General features: G+C 47.4%; 1 protein-coding gene across 5 annotated transcripts in view; it reads right to left on the bottom strand.

Moving 5' to 3' along the window:
• Window positions 1–14,735, bottom strand: part of LOC306994552 (kinesin-like protein KIF20A) — a 33,276-nt gene that overhangs the window by 2,183 nt on the left and 16,358 nt on the right. For 4 of the 5 annotated variants that reach the window (XM_079605121.1, XM_079605123.1, XM_079605122.1 and 1 more), the window contains 10 exons: window positions 14,352–14,463; window positions 14,212–14,274; window positions 13,339–13,482; window positions 13,113–13,275; window positions 10,564–10,740; window positions 10,047–10,186; window positions 6,922–7,087; window positions 4,640–4,751; window positions 4,420–4,490; window positions 280–399 (listed from right to left, as the gene is read on the bottom strand). In XM_079605121.1, coding sequence (XP_079461247.1) covers window positions 280–399; window positions 4,420–4,490; window positions 4,640–4,751; window positions 6,922–7,087; window positions 10,047–10,186; window positions 10,564–10,740; window positions 13,113–13,275; window positions 13,339–13,482; window positions 14,212–14,274; window positions 14,352–14,463 — 1,268 coding nt within the window. The remainder of the gene's footprint in view (window positions 1–279; window positions 400–4,419; window positions 4,491–4,639; window positions 4,752–6,921; window positions 7,088–10,046; window positions 10,187–10,563; window positions 10,741–13,112; window positions 13,276–13,338; window positions 13,483–14,211; window positions 14,275–14,351; window positions 14,464–14,735) is intronic. The other variant, XM_079605125.1, reaches the window with a different exon arrangement.

The following is a 14,735-nucleotide window of genomic DNA, read 5'->3' as shown; positions in this document are numbered from 1 at the left end:
TTTAAATTATATTAAACCTTAAAGTTCTGCATAATTAAGGGCGTGGCCACTTGAGTGACAGGTGGATTGCCGCTGATGTCACTGCTAGCCGTTTGTCTGTTAGCGTCACGTCACCTCAGCTAATCCGCCTCGCTGCACAATCGTTTATCCGGAAGTGACGCGCGGCCAAGATGGCGACGGCCGGCTCCGCCCACTTTGGGCTTCAGAAACACTACGACCATATATTTTTTCCCCCAGTCTATGTTCATCACACAGTCGGTTTCATCCAAGTGTCCTGACCTGGTTCGAGAGTCTGTTTTGTAGAGTTTGGACCTCCGCGAGTTTTTCCATGTAGCTCTCGCCGGCTTCCTGAAGAGTCTCGTTCAGCTCGCGGACGCGCCGCTCCAGAGACACGATCAGCTGAAGCAGAAGCTCAGATGAAGAGTGTGTGTGTGTGTGTGTGTGTGTGTGTGTGAAGGTGTGTGTGAAGGTGTGTGTGTGTGTGTGTGTGTGTGTGAAGGTGTGTGTGTGAAGGTGTGTGTGTGTGTGTGTGTGTGTGTGTGTGTGTGTGTGTGTGTGTGTGTGTGTGTGTGTGTGTGGGTGTGTGTGTGGGTGTGTGTGTGGGTGTGTGTGTGGGTGTGTGTGTGTGGGTGTGTGTGAAGGTGTGTGTGTGTGTGTGTGTAGGTGTGTGTGTGTGGGTGTGTGTGAAGGTGTGTGTGGGTGTGTGTGAAGGTGTGTGTGGGTGTGTGTGAAGGTGTGTGTGTGTGTGTGTGTGAGTGAAGGTGTGTGTGTGTGAAGGTGTGTGTGTGTGTAGGTGTGTGTGTGTGTGTGTGAAGGTGTGTGTGTGTGTGTGTGTGAAGGTGTGTGTGTGAAGGTGTGTGTGTGTGTGTAGGTGTGTGTGTGTGAAGGTGTGTGTGTGTGTAGGTGTGTGTGTGTGTAGGTGTGTGTGTGTGTAGGTGTGTGTGTGTGTAGGTGTGTGTGTGTGTAGGTGTGTGTGTGTAGGTGTGTGTGTGTAGGTGTGTGTAGGTGTGTGTGTGTGTAGGTGTGTGTGTAGGTGTGTGTGTGTGTAGGTGTGTGTGTGTGTAGGTGTGTGTGTGTGTGAAGGTGTGTGTGTGTGTGTGTGTGTGTAGGTGTGTGTGTGGGTGTGTGTGAAGGTGTGTGTGTGTGTGTGAAGGTGTGTGTGTGTGAAGGTGTGTGTGTGTGAAGGTGTGTGTGTGTGAAGGTGTGTGTGTGTGAAGGTGTGTGTGTGTGTGTGTGTGAAGGTGTGTGTGTGTGTGTGTGTGAAGGTGTGTGTGTGTGTGTGTGTGTGAAGGTGTGTGTGTGTGTGTGTGTGTGTGTGTGTGAAGGTGTGTGTGTGTGTGAAGGTGTGTGTGTGTGTGAAGGTGTGTGTGTGTGTGTGTGTGTGTGTGTGTGTGAAGGTGTGTGTGTGTGTAGGTGTGTGTGTGTGTAGGTGTGTGTGTGTGAAGGTGTGTGTGTGTGTGTGTAGGTGTGTGTGTGTGTAGGTGTGTGTGTGTGTAGGTGTGTGTGTGTGTGTAGGTGTGTGTGTGTGTGGGTGTGTGTGAAGGTGTGGGTGTGTGTGAAGGTGTGTGTGTGAAGGTGTGTGTGTGTGAAGGTGTGTGTGTGTGAAGGTGTGTGTGTGTGAAGGTGTGTGTGTGTGTGTGTGTGTGTGTGTGTGTGAAGGTGTGTGTGTGTGTGTGTGAAGGTGTGTGTGTGTGAAGGTGTGTGTGTGTGAAGGTGTGTGTGTGTGAAGGTGTGTGTGTGTGTGTGTGTGAAGGTGTGTGTGTGTGTAGGTGTGTGTGTGTGAAGGTGTGTGTGTGTGTAGGTGTGTGTGTGTGTAGGTGTGTGTGTGTGTGTAGGTGTGTGTGTGTGTAGGTGTGTGTGTGTGTAGGTGTGTGTGTGTGAAGGTGTGTGTGTGTGAAGGTGTGTGTGTGTGTGTGTGTAGGTGTGTGTGTGTGTGTAGGTGTGTGTGTGTGTAGGTGTGTGTGTGTGTAGGTGTGTGTGTGTGTGTAGGTGTGTGTGTGTGTGTAGGTGTGTGTGAAGGTGTGTGTGTGTGTGTGTAGGTGTGTGTGTGTGGGTGTGTGTGAAGGTGTGTGTGGGTGTGTGTGAAGGTGTGTGTGTGTGTGTGTGAAGGTGTGTGTGTGTGAAGGTGTGTGTGTGTGTAGGTGTGTGTGGGTGTAGGTGTGTGTGGGTGTGTGTGAAGGTGTGTGTGTGTGTGTGTGTGTGTGAAGGTGTGTGTGTGTGTGTGTGAAGGTGTGTGTGTGTGTGTGTGAAGGTGTGTGTGTGTGTGAAGGTGTGTGTGTGAAGGTGTGTGTGTGTGTAGGTGTGTGTGTGTGAAGGTGTGTGTGTGTGTAGGTGTGTGTGTGTGTAGGTGTGTGTGTAGGTGTGTGTGTGTGTAGGTGTGTGTGTGTGTAGGTGTGTGTGTGTGTGAAGGTGTGTGTGTGTGTGTGTGTGTAGGTGTGTGAAGGTGTGTGTGTGTGAAGGTGTGTGTGAAGGTGTGTGTGTGTGTGTGAAGGTGTGTGTGTGTGTGTGTGTGAAGGTGTGTGTGTGTGTGTAGGTGTGTGAAGGTGTGTGTGTGTGTGAAGGTGTGTGTGTGTGTGTGAAGGTGTGTGTGTGTGTGAAGGTGTGTGTGTGTGTGAAGGTGTGTGTGTGTGTGAAGGTGTGTGTGTGTGTGTGTGTGTGAAGGTGTGTGTGTGTGTAGGTGTGTGTGTGTGTAGGTGTGTGTGTGTGTGTGAAGGTGTGTGTGTGTGTAGGTGTGTGTGTGTGTGTAGGTGTGTAGGTGTGTGTGTGTGTAGGTGTGTGTGTGTGTGTGTGTAGGTGTGTGTGTGTGTGTGTGTAGGTGTGTGTGTGTGTGTGTGTGTGAAGGTGTGTGTGTGTGTGTGTGTGTGAAGGTGTGTGTGTGTGTAGGTGTGTGTGTGTGTAGGTGTGTGTGTGTGTGTGTGTAGGTGTGTGTGTGTGTGTGTGTGTAGGTGTGTGTGTGTGTGTGTGAAGGTGTGTGTGTGTGTAGGTGTGTGTGTGTGTGTGTGTGTAGGTGTGTGAAGGTGTGTGTGTGTGAAGGTGTGTGTGAAGGTGTGTGTGTGTGTGAAGGTGTGTGTGTGTGTGTGTGAAGGTGTGTGTGTGTGTGTAGGTGTGTGAAGGTGTGTGTGTGTGTGAAGGTGTGTGTGTGTGTGTGAAGGTGTGTGTGTGTGTGTGTGAAGGTGTGTGTGTGTGTGTGTGAAGGTGTGTGTGTGTGTGAAGGTGTGTGTGTGTGTGTGTGTGTGTGTGTGAAGGTGTGTGTGTGTGTAGGTGTGTGTGTGTGTGTAGGTGTGTAGGTGTGTGTGTGTGTAGGTGTGTGTGTGTGTGTGTGTAGGTGTGTGTGTGTGTGTGTGTGAAGGTGTGTGTGTGTGTGTGTGTGTGAAGGTGTGTGTGTGTGTAGGTGTGTGTGTGTGTAGGTGTGTGTGTGTGTGTGTGAAGGTGTGTGTGTGTGTAGGTGTGTGTGTGTGTGTAGGTGTGTGTGTGTGTAGGTGTGTGTGTGTGTAGGTGTGTGTGTGTGTGTAGGTGTGTGTGTGTGTGTGTGTGTGTGTGTGTGAAGGTGTGTGTGTGTGTGTGTGTGAAGGTGTGTGTGTGTGTGTGTGAAGGTGTGTGTGTGTGTGTGAAGGTGTGTGTGTGTGTAGGTGTGTGTGTGTGTAGGTGTGTGTGTGTGAAGGTGTGTGTGTGTGTAGGTGTGTGTGTGTGTAGGTGTGTGTGTGTGTGTGTAGGTGTGTGTGTGTGTGTGTAGGTGTGTGTAGGTGTGTGTGTGTGTGTGTGTGTGTAGGTGTGTGAAGGTGTGTGTGTGTGTGTGTGTGAAGGTGTGTGTGTGTGTGAAGGTGTGTGTGTGTGTGAAGGTGTGTGTGTGTGTGTGTGAAGGTGTGTGTGTGTGAAGGTGTGTGTGTGTGTAGGTGTGTGTGTGTGTGTGAAGGTGTGTGTGTGTGTAGGTGTGTGTGTGTGTAGGTGTGTGTGTGTGTAGGTGTGTGTGTGTGTAGGTGTGTGTGTGTAGGTGTGTGTGTGTGTGTAGGTGTGTGTGTGTAGGTGTGTGTGTGTGTAGGTGTGTGTGTGTGTGTGTAGGTGTGTGTGGGTGTGTGTGAAGGTGTGTGTGTGTGTGTGTGTGAAGGTGTGTGTGGGTGTGAAGGTGTGTGTGTGTGTGTGAAGGTGTGTGTGTGTGTAGGTGTGTGTGTGTGTGTAGGTGTGTGTGTGTGTGTAGGTGTGTGTGTGTGTGTGTAGGTGTGTGTGTGTGTGTGTGTGTAGGTGTGTGTGTGTGTGTAGGTGTGTGTGTGTGTGTAGGTGTGTGTGTGTGTGTAGGTGTGTGTGTGTGTGTAGGTGTGTGTGTGTGTAGGGGTGTGTGTGTAGGTGTGTAGGTGTGTGTGTGTGTGTAGGTGTGTAGGTGTGTGTGTGTGTGTGTGTGTGTGTGTGTGTGTGTGTGTGTACCTCTTGCTTCTCCACACACAGGTTCTCCACTGCACACTTGTCCTTGTACAGCATCTTATACCTTTCTGCATCTGCACAGTTGAGTGAGATCATATACAGAGAATTACTTTAATACTGTACAAGCTGTAGATCAGATCTCTACCCGTCACAGAACTTTCTGCAGTTTTACATTGTGAAAAAACATTAAGTATGATTGAAGTTCCCTCGAACACACACACACCTGTGTCTGTGGACGGCAGTGGGCTCGTCTGCACAGAGCTGTCCTGTGTGAGGGGTTGAGCACCAGAACACCGGCATTTCTGCTCCAACTCAAATACACGTTTCTCGAGCGCCTAGAAATAAAATAGTGATTAAATCGCTGCAACCATTGAGAGGCGAAGCACAGGAACGAGAAGTCCCGCGAGCACGGCCGGAACATCAGAACAACTGCAGCAATCAGACATTTCATGAATTTCACCTAAAATCATCTTAGTCATTAGTAATGATTTAATGGTTTATCACTTTCGAGCAATAGGTGGCGCTGTAACCAAAATAATGTGTTGTGTTCAGAGTTAAGTGACTGACAAGAAGAGTTTGGTGTCGATATGCCAAAGCATTGCAGAGATCGAGCCTGTCGTTCGGCACCATGCCTTAACTCCGCTGATGCGGTTTACAAAACCGTCGTGTGCATCAACACGAAATCCATAACTCTGTGCCGGCCGGCATGGTCTAGAGGTGAGTGACATTGTCTACAAGGAGTTTGAAAAAGTAGGTTTTTAAAGAAATCAAAATGACGGAAAGTTCGGCGTACTGCGGTAAACTTGGTACATGTTCTCGGTATGACCCAAGGAAACTAAGACCAGTTTCTTTACAATAGGCAAAAATCAAGAGCTATTAGCATTTTTTTAAAATACATTTGACATGATTAGCTTCAGGGCATAGTGACGAACAGTTTCATAACGATATGGTAATGTGTTCGTAAAACATTGCTTTTAAAGGATTAGTTCACTTTAAAAAAAAACTTTTGCTGATAGTTTACTCACCCCGATGTCATCAAGATGTCCATGTCTTTCTTTCTTCAGTGGAAAAGAAATGAAGGTTTTTGATGAACACATTTCTCCATATAATGGACGTCAATGGGCCCCAAACGGGTCAAGGTCCAGATGACAGTGTCAGCGCCGCTTCAACGGGCTTTAAACGACACCAGACGATGAATACGGCTCTTATCTAGCGAAACCATCGTCATTTCAAACATAAATAAACAAGTTTAAGTTTTATAAGCACAAGCGCTCGCCTTGCTCTGTTCTGTGATGCGCGTTCGTGACGTCACGTGATACGCAGTTACGCTGTAAAGGTCACGCTTGACGAGTCAGTGTTTACAGATGTGCGGAAGGAGGACCATACACACACATTCAAATGTCTGTGTCAGTTTATCGTTTAAAATGCCCATCTCGTGTGTGTATCCTGGTGTTGGAATATTAAAAAGCTTAAAAGAAAATTTGTGTCAGGACAGAAATGTTGGACTTTTCATAGAAGCGGGACCTTTTCAACGTAACTGCGTATTACGTGACGTCACGAACGCGCATCACAGAACAGAGCAAGGCGAGCGCTTGTGCTTATAAAACTTAAACTTGTTTATTTATTTGTGAAATGACGATGGTTTCGCTAGATAAGAGCCGTATTCATCGTCTGGTGTCGTTTAAAGCCCGTTGAAGCGGCGCTGACACTGTCATCTGGACCTTGAGCCGTTTGGGGCCCATTGACGTCCATTATATGGAGAAATGTGTTCATCAAAAACCTTCATTTCTTTTCCACTGAAGAAAGAAAGACATGGACATCTCGGATGACATCGGGGTGAGTAAACTATCAGCAAAAGTTTTTTTAAAAAGCTAACTAATCCTTTAAGAGAAAATTCTAAAAGGTAAATGCCCAATACGGTATTGCTCGACTCGGCATGCTCCACCAAAGCTGAAGAGACCAGTTGCGTGATTTTTTTGGCAAAAAAAATCTCCTGACCACTAGGTGGCACTGTGCTAAAACTGTGCAGGTAACCTCATGTCATGGTTGTCATAACACGCACCAAGTTTGGTCAGAATACGCGAATCTTTGCAGAGATCTAGTCTCACGGCCATTTTGGCTCCATTTCAAAATCGTTCGTGCGTCTTTCGAAAACAGTTTGACAAGGCAACGTGATCTCCACTTTCTTGGCATAAATGTGTGGAAATCAGAGCGACGGTCGAGGGGTTTGGAAAAGTGCTGTTTTTGGAAAGTTCAAGAGGCGAAAACTGACGTCAGTGTGAAATCGAATCATCTCGAAACAAGGAATCAGAAGATTTGGTTTCTAGGCCTTACATTTGAAAAGTTAACAAACATAAGTGACGATTTGGACAGTTGGTGGCGCTAGAGGGATTAAGTGACAGATGCGGATCGGTGTAATTTGACCTGCGCAAACACTGGTTAATGAGATGCAAAGGTGTGTGTGTGTGTGTGTGTGTGTGTGTGTGTGTGTGTGTGTGTGTGTGCCTGGGCTCGCTCCTGCTCCTCGCTGTACTCGTCTATAGGGATGTAGTCCTCCTCCAGTCTCTCCAGGGCGCACTGGTACGCGTGCTCTTTCAACGCCTCTTTATACATCTCGAACGTGCTGTCCATCTTCTCCTCGTAGCTCTCCTTCAGGTCCTCCAGCTGACGACTGAAACACAGGGCAAGTCTCCGTCTATACGGCGCTTTAACAACGACAGTTTCACAGCAGCGCTACAGAGATCACAGGAGATTACAGTGACAGAGTTCAGGCTTTACAGCAGATCTAGAATAAAGTTATTGTCCAGCTAAAGTCAGTTTTGATTGATTCACTTCCGTTGTAAAGATCATTAGTGATTAACTTAGCGGCCGCTAACACGACACCGTCCTACAGAAAACAAACTTTTGTTTCATTCACACAACAGTGTTTGGAGAACACAAACGCTGAAACAGGATCCAAAGTGCAAAGTGCAACTAGCATCGGCTCGTCACTTGTTCACACGCACATTACATGACTAGCATCAGCTCGTCACCTGTGCACACGGATGTTGCATGTCTAGCATCGGCTCATCACCTGTGCACACGCACATTACATGACTAGCATCGGCTCGTCGCCTGTGCACACGCACATTACATGACTAGCATCGGCTCGTCGCCTGTGCACACGCACGTTACATGACTAGCATCGGCTCGTCACCTGTGCACACGGATGTTACATGACTAGCATCGGCTCGTCACCTGTGCACACGCACGTTACATGACTAGCCTCGGCTCGTCGCCTGTGCACACGCACATTACATGACTAGCATCGGCTCGTCACCTGTGCACACGCATGTTACATGACTAGCATCGGCTCGTCACCTGTGCACACGCACGTTACATGACTAGCATCGGCTCGTCACCTGTGCACACGCGCATGTTGCATGTCTAGCATCGGCTCATCACCTGTGCACACGCGCACATTACATGACTAGCATCGGCTCGTCACCTGTGCACACGCGCACATTACATGACTAGCATCGGCTCGTCACCTGTGCACACGCGCACATTACATGACTAGCATCGGCTCGTCACCTGTGCACACGCGCATGTTACATGTCTAGCATCGGCTCGTCACCTGTGCACACGCACGTTACATGACTAGCATCGGCTCGTCACCTGTGCACACACACGTTACATGTCTAGCATCGGCTCATCACCTGTGCACACGCGCATGTTACATGACTAGCATCGGCTCGTCACCTGTGCACACACACGTTACATGTCTAGCATCGGCTCGTCACCTGTGCACACGCGCATGTTACATGACTAGCATCGGCTCGTCACCTGTGCACACACACGTTACATGACTAGCATCGGCCCGTCACCTGTGCACACACACGTTACATGTCTAGCATCGGCTCGTCACCTGTGCACACACACGTTACATGTCTAGCATCGGCTCGTCACCTGTGCACACACACGTTACATGTCTAGCATCGGCTCGTCACCTGTGCACACACACGTTACATGTCTAGCATCGGCTCGTCACCTGTGCACACGCGCATGTTGCATGTCTAGCATCGGCTCGTCACCTGTGCACACGCGCATGTTACATGTCTAGCATCGGCCCGTCACCTGTGCACACACGTTACATGTCTAGCATCGGCTCGTCACCTGTGCACACGCGCATGTTGCATGTCTAGCATCGGCTCGTCACCTGTGCACACGGGCATGTTGCATGTCTAGCATCGGCTCGTCACCTGTGCACACACGTTACATGTCTAGCATCGGCTCGTCACCTGTGCACACGCGCATGTTACATGTCTAGCATCGGCCCGTCACCTGTGCACACACGTTACATGTCTAGCATCGGCTCGTCACCTGTGCACACGCGCATGTTACATGTCTAGCATCGGCCCGTCACCTGTGCACACACGTTACATGTCTAGCATCGGCTCGTCACCTGTGCACACGCGCATGTTGCATGACTAGCATCGGCTCGTCACCTGTGCACACGCGCATGTTGCATGACTACCATCAGCTCGTCACCTGTGCACACGCGCATGTTGCATGTCTAGCATCGGCTCGTCACCTGTGCACACGCGCATGTTGCATGTCTAGCATCGGCTCGTCACCTGTGCACACGCGCATGTTGCATGTCTAGCATCGGCCCGTCACCTGTGCACACACATGTTACATGTCTAGCATCGGCCCGTCACCTGTGCACACGCATGTTACATGTCTAGCATCGGCTCGTCACCTGTGCACACGCGCATGTTGCATGTCTAGCATCGGCCCGTCACCTGTGCACACGCGCATGTTACATGTCTAGCATCGGCCCGTCACCTGTGCACACACATGTTACATGTCTAGCATCGGCCCGTCACCTGTGCACACACATGTTACATGTCTAGCATCGGCTCGTCACCTGTGCACACGCGCATGTTGCATGTCTAGCATCGGCTCGTCACCTGTGCACACGCGCATGTTGCATGACTAGCATCGGCTCGTCACCTGTGCACACGCGCATGTTGCATGTCTAGCATCGGCCCGTCACCTGTGCACACGCGCATGTTACATGTCTAGCATCGGCCCGTCACCTGTGCACACACATGTTACATGTCTAGCATCGGCTCGTCACCTGTGCACACACATGTTACATGTCTAGCATCGGCTCGTCACCTGTGCACACGCGCATGTTGCATGTCTAGCATCGGCTCGTCACCTGTGCACACGCGCATGTTGCATGTCTAGCATCGGCTCGTCACCTGTGCACACGCGCATGTTGCATGACTAGCATCGGCTCGTCACCTGTGCACACACACGTTACATGACTAGCATCGGCCCGTCACCTGTGCACACGCGCATGTTGCATGACTAGCATCGGCTCGTCACCTGTGCACACACACGTTACATGACTAGCATCGGCCTGTCACCTGTGCACACGCGCATGTTGCATGACTAGCATCGGCCCGTCACCTGTGCACACGCGCACGTTACATGTCTAGCATCGGCTCGTCACCTGTGCACACGCGCATGTTGCATGACTAGCATCGGCCCGTCACCTGTGCACACACACGTTACATGACTAGCATCGGCTCGTCACCTGTGCACACGCGCATGTTGCATGTCTAGCATCGGCCCGTCACCTGTGCAGCTCCTCCGCCTCCGTGATCTGCTGCAGCATCGCGTCTCCCATCTCCTTGCGGATCTGGATCTCCTGGATAAGGTTCTTCCTGCGCTCGGCCATCAGCTTCGAGCGCAAGCTCTCCACCAAGCTCAACAACTCCTGCAACAGAAGACCAGCGTGTGGAGCGTTCATCTCTGCACGGCACGCTTCTCTTACTCAGCATTCTTGTCTTCCAGTCCAAATACCTAAAAATGCTTAAAGAAAGATGTCTTTACTAAAGTAGTAAACGTCTTGCTTTCTGGGTATTAAGTGATGTTGATTAAAAATAATCTTAATTCAAAGAGAAACAAGGTTATTTTTCTTCCCATTGGCAGATAATTTAGCTTGTTTTAAGCAACTTAATATGGACAAACAAGACAATATCTAATGGCATTTTACTCAGTCAACTGCATCTTGAATGTTTAGATATTTGGACTGGAAATCAGACAATAATACAAAGCATGATTTTGCAGTGTGAGCATCAAGAGCTCAAGCACCTCCTGGGGTAATATCGACATGTCGGCCTCGTCTCCGTCCAGCAGCTCTTCCTCCGACAGATATTCATCCACCGCCTGGTCATCAATCACTCCATTTCTCAGCAACGGCTTCCCGTCCAGACCCACCAGACGCGGTGCCAGAGACTCGATGGATCTCGGAGGCATGACCTGTAACACCTGACACACACACACACACACACACACAACAAATGACACGGGCAATGGGACAACCTTTCAAACTTTCAATTGAATTGCTTTGGCAAAATGATTGATTCACTGCTGGACGCGTCACTCGCTGGCGACCCCTGCTGGCCAGAATAGACCCCGAAGCCATTTGTTTTGAGAATAATGGCTGGCTGATGAAGTTATTGGCTGGCTAGCCGGCTCAGCCAAAACCTAAATGGCTGCTGCAGCCGCCAAACTTTTCATAGCTGCAAATGGCTGAAGCTGCCACTTCGTGTCTACAGATGTCTATATGTTACTGATTTAGTAGATCTCAATATTTCCAAGCAATGCATGGCTTACACTATATTTATACAAAATGCAATACAATGTAATAAAGAAAACACCAGATCGTGGAGAAGTATGTTGATTAAGAACGCAAACTTTTGTTGAATTTATGAGAAATCTACAGACGCAAACAGACAAAGTGCAGTAAAATAAAGACCTAAATGTGTATTTCGGACTTTTTTTCACCACAAGTCTGAAAGAAGACATGTTATTGAAGACAAATATCCAAAAATCTCAAAATTGACCAGTAAAAAAAAACGATGTTTTTGCCTGCCGTGTCTCGCCTTAATATAAACACACACTGTTATCGGTATTATTTTGGACAAAGTTTTGCACATTTCACTTCAATGTACACTGAAGCATGCGTCGTGAATTAGCAATGTGGAAACGGTGGTTTGTTACTGCAGTAATATCACGTTCAGTGCTATAAATCTCTCCGTTCCAGAATATTTGGTTCATAACATCAATCTTTGATTCAGGTGTTTGTGCAACCGTACCCTGAAGATTTAACAAAAGTCTGGGTAGGCCTAAGTTTTAAAAAAAGTAAGTAGGAATCAGGAAAGTATGTGAGAAGGGAGATCAAAATTACCTTGCTTGCTTCTTTCCGCAATTTCACCTCAGTGCGAGAAAAAAATGCACCGCTTCTTCTGTACGGAAAACGAGCAATTTTAATTGGTCGTCAATTCACTGTGAGTCTGTGTATCGTAGCAACGAGCACAAGACTCTGTGCTGTTATGAATCCAGTGGGGAAATAGATATCGTGTATTGTTTTTATATTTCGTGTGTGTATGTCTCTATGTGATAGATTTATTATTTGATGCAAATAATACCGGCTCAGCCAAACTTTATCAGATGGCGGCTCAATTTGGCTTACGAAATTATTGGCTGGCGGCGGCTGAAATTCTAAATGGCGCAAATGGCGGCGCCTGGCGGCGGCTTCGGGGTCTAGGCCAGAACAGTGTAAATGCAGCGGAAACTCAGTCGAAACATGCAGAAAAACAGCTTTTACAAACCAACCAATGCTTCATTGATGCTGTCATCTATTAAATGCAATTAACAAATCATCTGATGCCACTAAATATGAAGCGTCTCTATAATACCTGTTATTTTATTAAATAGTAGAGCTTGTATTGTTTATGAAGAGCTTGGTTAATCAGACCAGTAAGAGCCTTAACTACAACTCTTTATGCCATTACATGTCTACAAATGTATAAAACTGATCTGAGATCAGGTGAAAATCATATAGACACGTTCACGAGTTCACAGAGATCATCGCCCCCTAGCGGCGAATCATTGACATTTGGAAACAGTGATGTTGCCAACTATTTTCAAAGTAGCTAAATGTGGCTCAAAAAGCCGCTAGATGGCGTAATACGCTAACAGTCGGCAGTTTACATCCGCTTCCTCTCCTACTCCGTGCTCACACTGTAATTTTAATATTATATATATAGCCGAATGTCCAAAAAAGCGTTTTTTTTATTTAGTGACTAGCAACATTTTGGATTGCTGGTAAACGCAGTCAGTCGCTTAAAAAAAAAAAAAGAAATACGCTAAATGGGTCTGAGAAGCCGCTAATCTAGGTGACAAATGTCTGTAAATTGGCAACACTGGTTATGACGTAACGAAGCATCGTTTACTGAAATCACAGGACTCTTCCAATCATTTATTTGGAACCAGTGATTCAAAGGTTTAGCACGAACACTCGTGAGTCATGATATATTAAATACAGCGTATTGCGCAGAATCTGCACACTTATATCTGAGATTTCAAAAATACATTATTTTCTTTGTACTGTATTGATCGGTCCACGTACAACACTTTTGGTGATAAGAGGAGATGCTGGATGACAGGATTTTTTTGGAAGAAATTAATGTATGAAATCCAAAATTGTATTTATATTATATATGCTCTGTGACATCGCTAATCTGGTTTATTTCTCTCTCATTTGCGGCAAGTAGAAGTTCTGTATGGCCGGTAACTAGTAGCCAGAGATTGCTAACATCATAACCAGGGTTAAGTGAGCGCGTGCGACGCCAAACCTGCTTGGCCACGGCGGAGAACTTCATCACGTGCAGCGTCTCGTCGTAAGTGGAGGCGCACTGGTTGATGTTGACGATCATGCTAGCCCGCCCGCGGCCGCAGAACATGCCCTGGAAGAGCCGGGTCAGCTTGCTCTCGCGGAACGGCACGTAGCTCTTCATCCTGCGGATCACAGGCGGTTAGGAGGAGCGAGTGCCCTGCGGTTCTCCGGCGGTGCTGCCGTACCTGTGGCTCTGGCTCCGCAGCGCCGCGATGCACTTGCCCAGGATCAGCAGAGAACTGTTGATGTTCGCGGCTTCCTTCAGACGCTCCCCAAACGTCTTGGTTTTGTTGCATCTTTCGGAGCCGGCCAAGTCACAAAGTGAAAGACTTTATGCGAGAAAAGAGACGTTACACTTTAAATATTCAGTGAAGCAAATCTGTTTTTTAAAAGTGCAATAAACTTGTAATTTAAGTAGAAATAACTTAAAAATCCATTAAACCGATTAATTTTGTATAACAAAAGTTGAAAGTTGTTTAAAGTCCCCCTGTGGTGTAAATCCAGCTTTTAATGTAGTTTATGTGTGTATGTGGTGTTATTAATCTGCTTTAACACACACATGTGTAAGTTCATAAGTGGACAGCATTGCTGAGTATTTTCTGCTTAAAACTGCAGTGAACCAAAGACAGTCTCAAAAACACGGGTTGAAATCGCTGGTGTTTCTGACGTCACACACTACCTTGACCAATCAGATCAACGTGTGATCGTCAACCAGTGGATCTCTGAGTGAGTGAGTGAGTGGAGGCGGGGCTCATTTGCATATTCATAGAACCACGCATACTAAATGAGGCAAGGGTGTCGTTACATTTAAGATATTTGAAGGAAAAAAATTTACAAGTATAATTTGGGATCAAAGATTAGTTAAGAGATAAAATTATTACCTACAAGGGGACTTTACATTTAAGTACAATCAACTTTGTCATTAAACATCAAGGATATTTTTTATTTCTTTCAACATTAAAAAATTGAATTTTGTATAACTATCAAAAATGGTGAAAAATGCTTACCTGAGTTATTTTGATAAGTTAAAGCAATGTAGAAATGTGCAGTTCACTTACTGCGACAGTCCCTGAACATCGGCTCCGTCGAGGCGGATCAGTTTGATGGTGAAGATACTGTGACTGTAAAACACAACTACGGTTTTGCTTTTGCAAGGCAATGTATATTCTGTACGAACTAAAAGGAATTAGTTAATGACCTTCTGCTGGAAGACTGGTTCATCTTGGTGGCGGCGGCGCTTCGGTTCTTATTCCCCACGCGCAACACTTTACTGGCCTCCTCTGCGTTCTGCACATTAACCCATCGCAGATCTACAACACACACACACTTTACTGGCCTCCTCTGCGTTCTGCACATTAACCCATCGCAGATCTACAACACACACACTTTACTGGCCTCCTCTGCGTTCTGCACATTAACCCATCGCAGATCTACAACACACACACACTTTACTGGCCTCATCTGCGTTCTGCACATTAACCCATCGCAGATCTACAACACACACACACACACACTTTACTGGCCTCCTCTGCGTTCTGCACATTAACCCATCGCAGATCTACAACACACACACACACACTTT

The sequence above is a fragment of the Phoxinus phoxinus genome, assembly GCF_949152265.1.
Source record: "Phoxinus phoxinus genome assembly, chromosome: 2".
NCBI lineage: Eukaryota > Metazoa > Chordata > Actinopteri > Cypriniformes > Leuciscidae > Phoxinus > Phoxinus phoxinus.
This window is presented reverse-complemented; position numbering and strand designations above follow the sequence as displayed.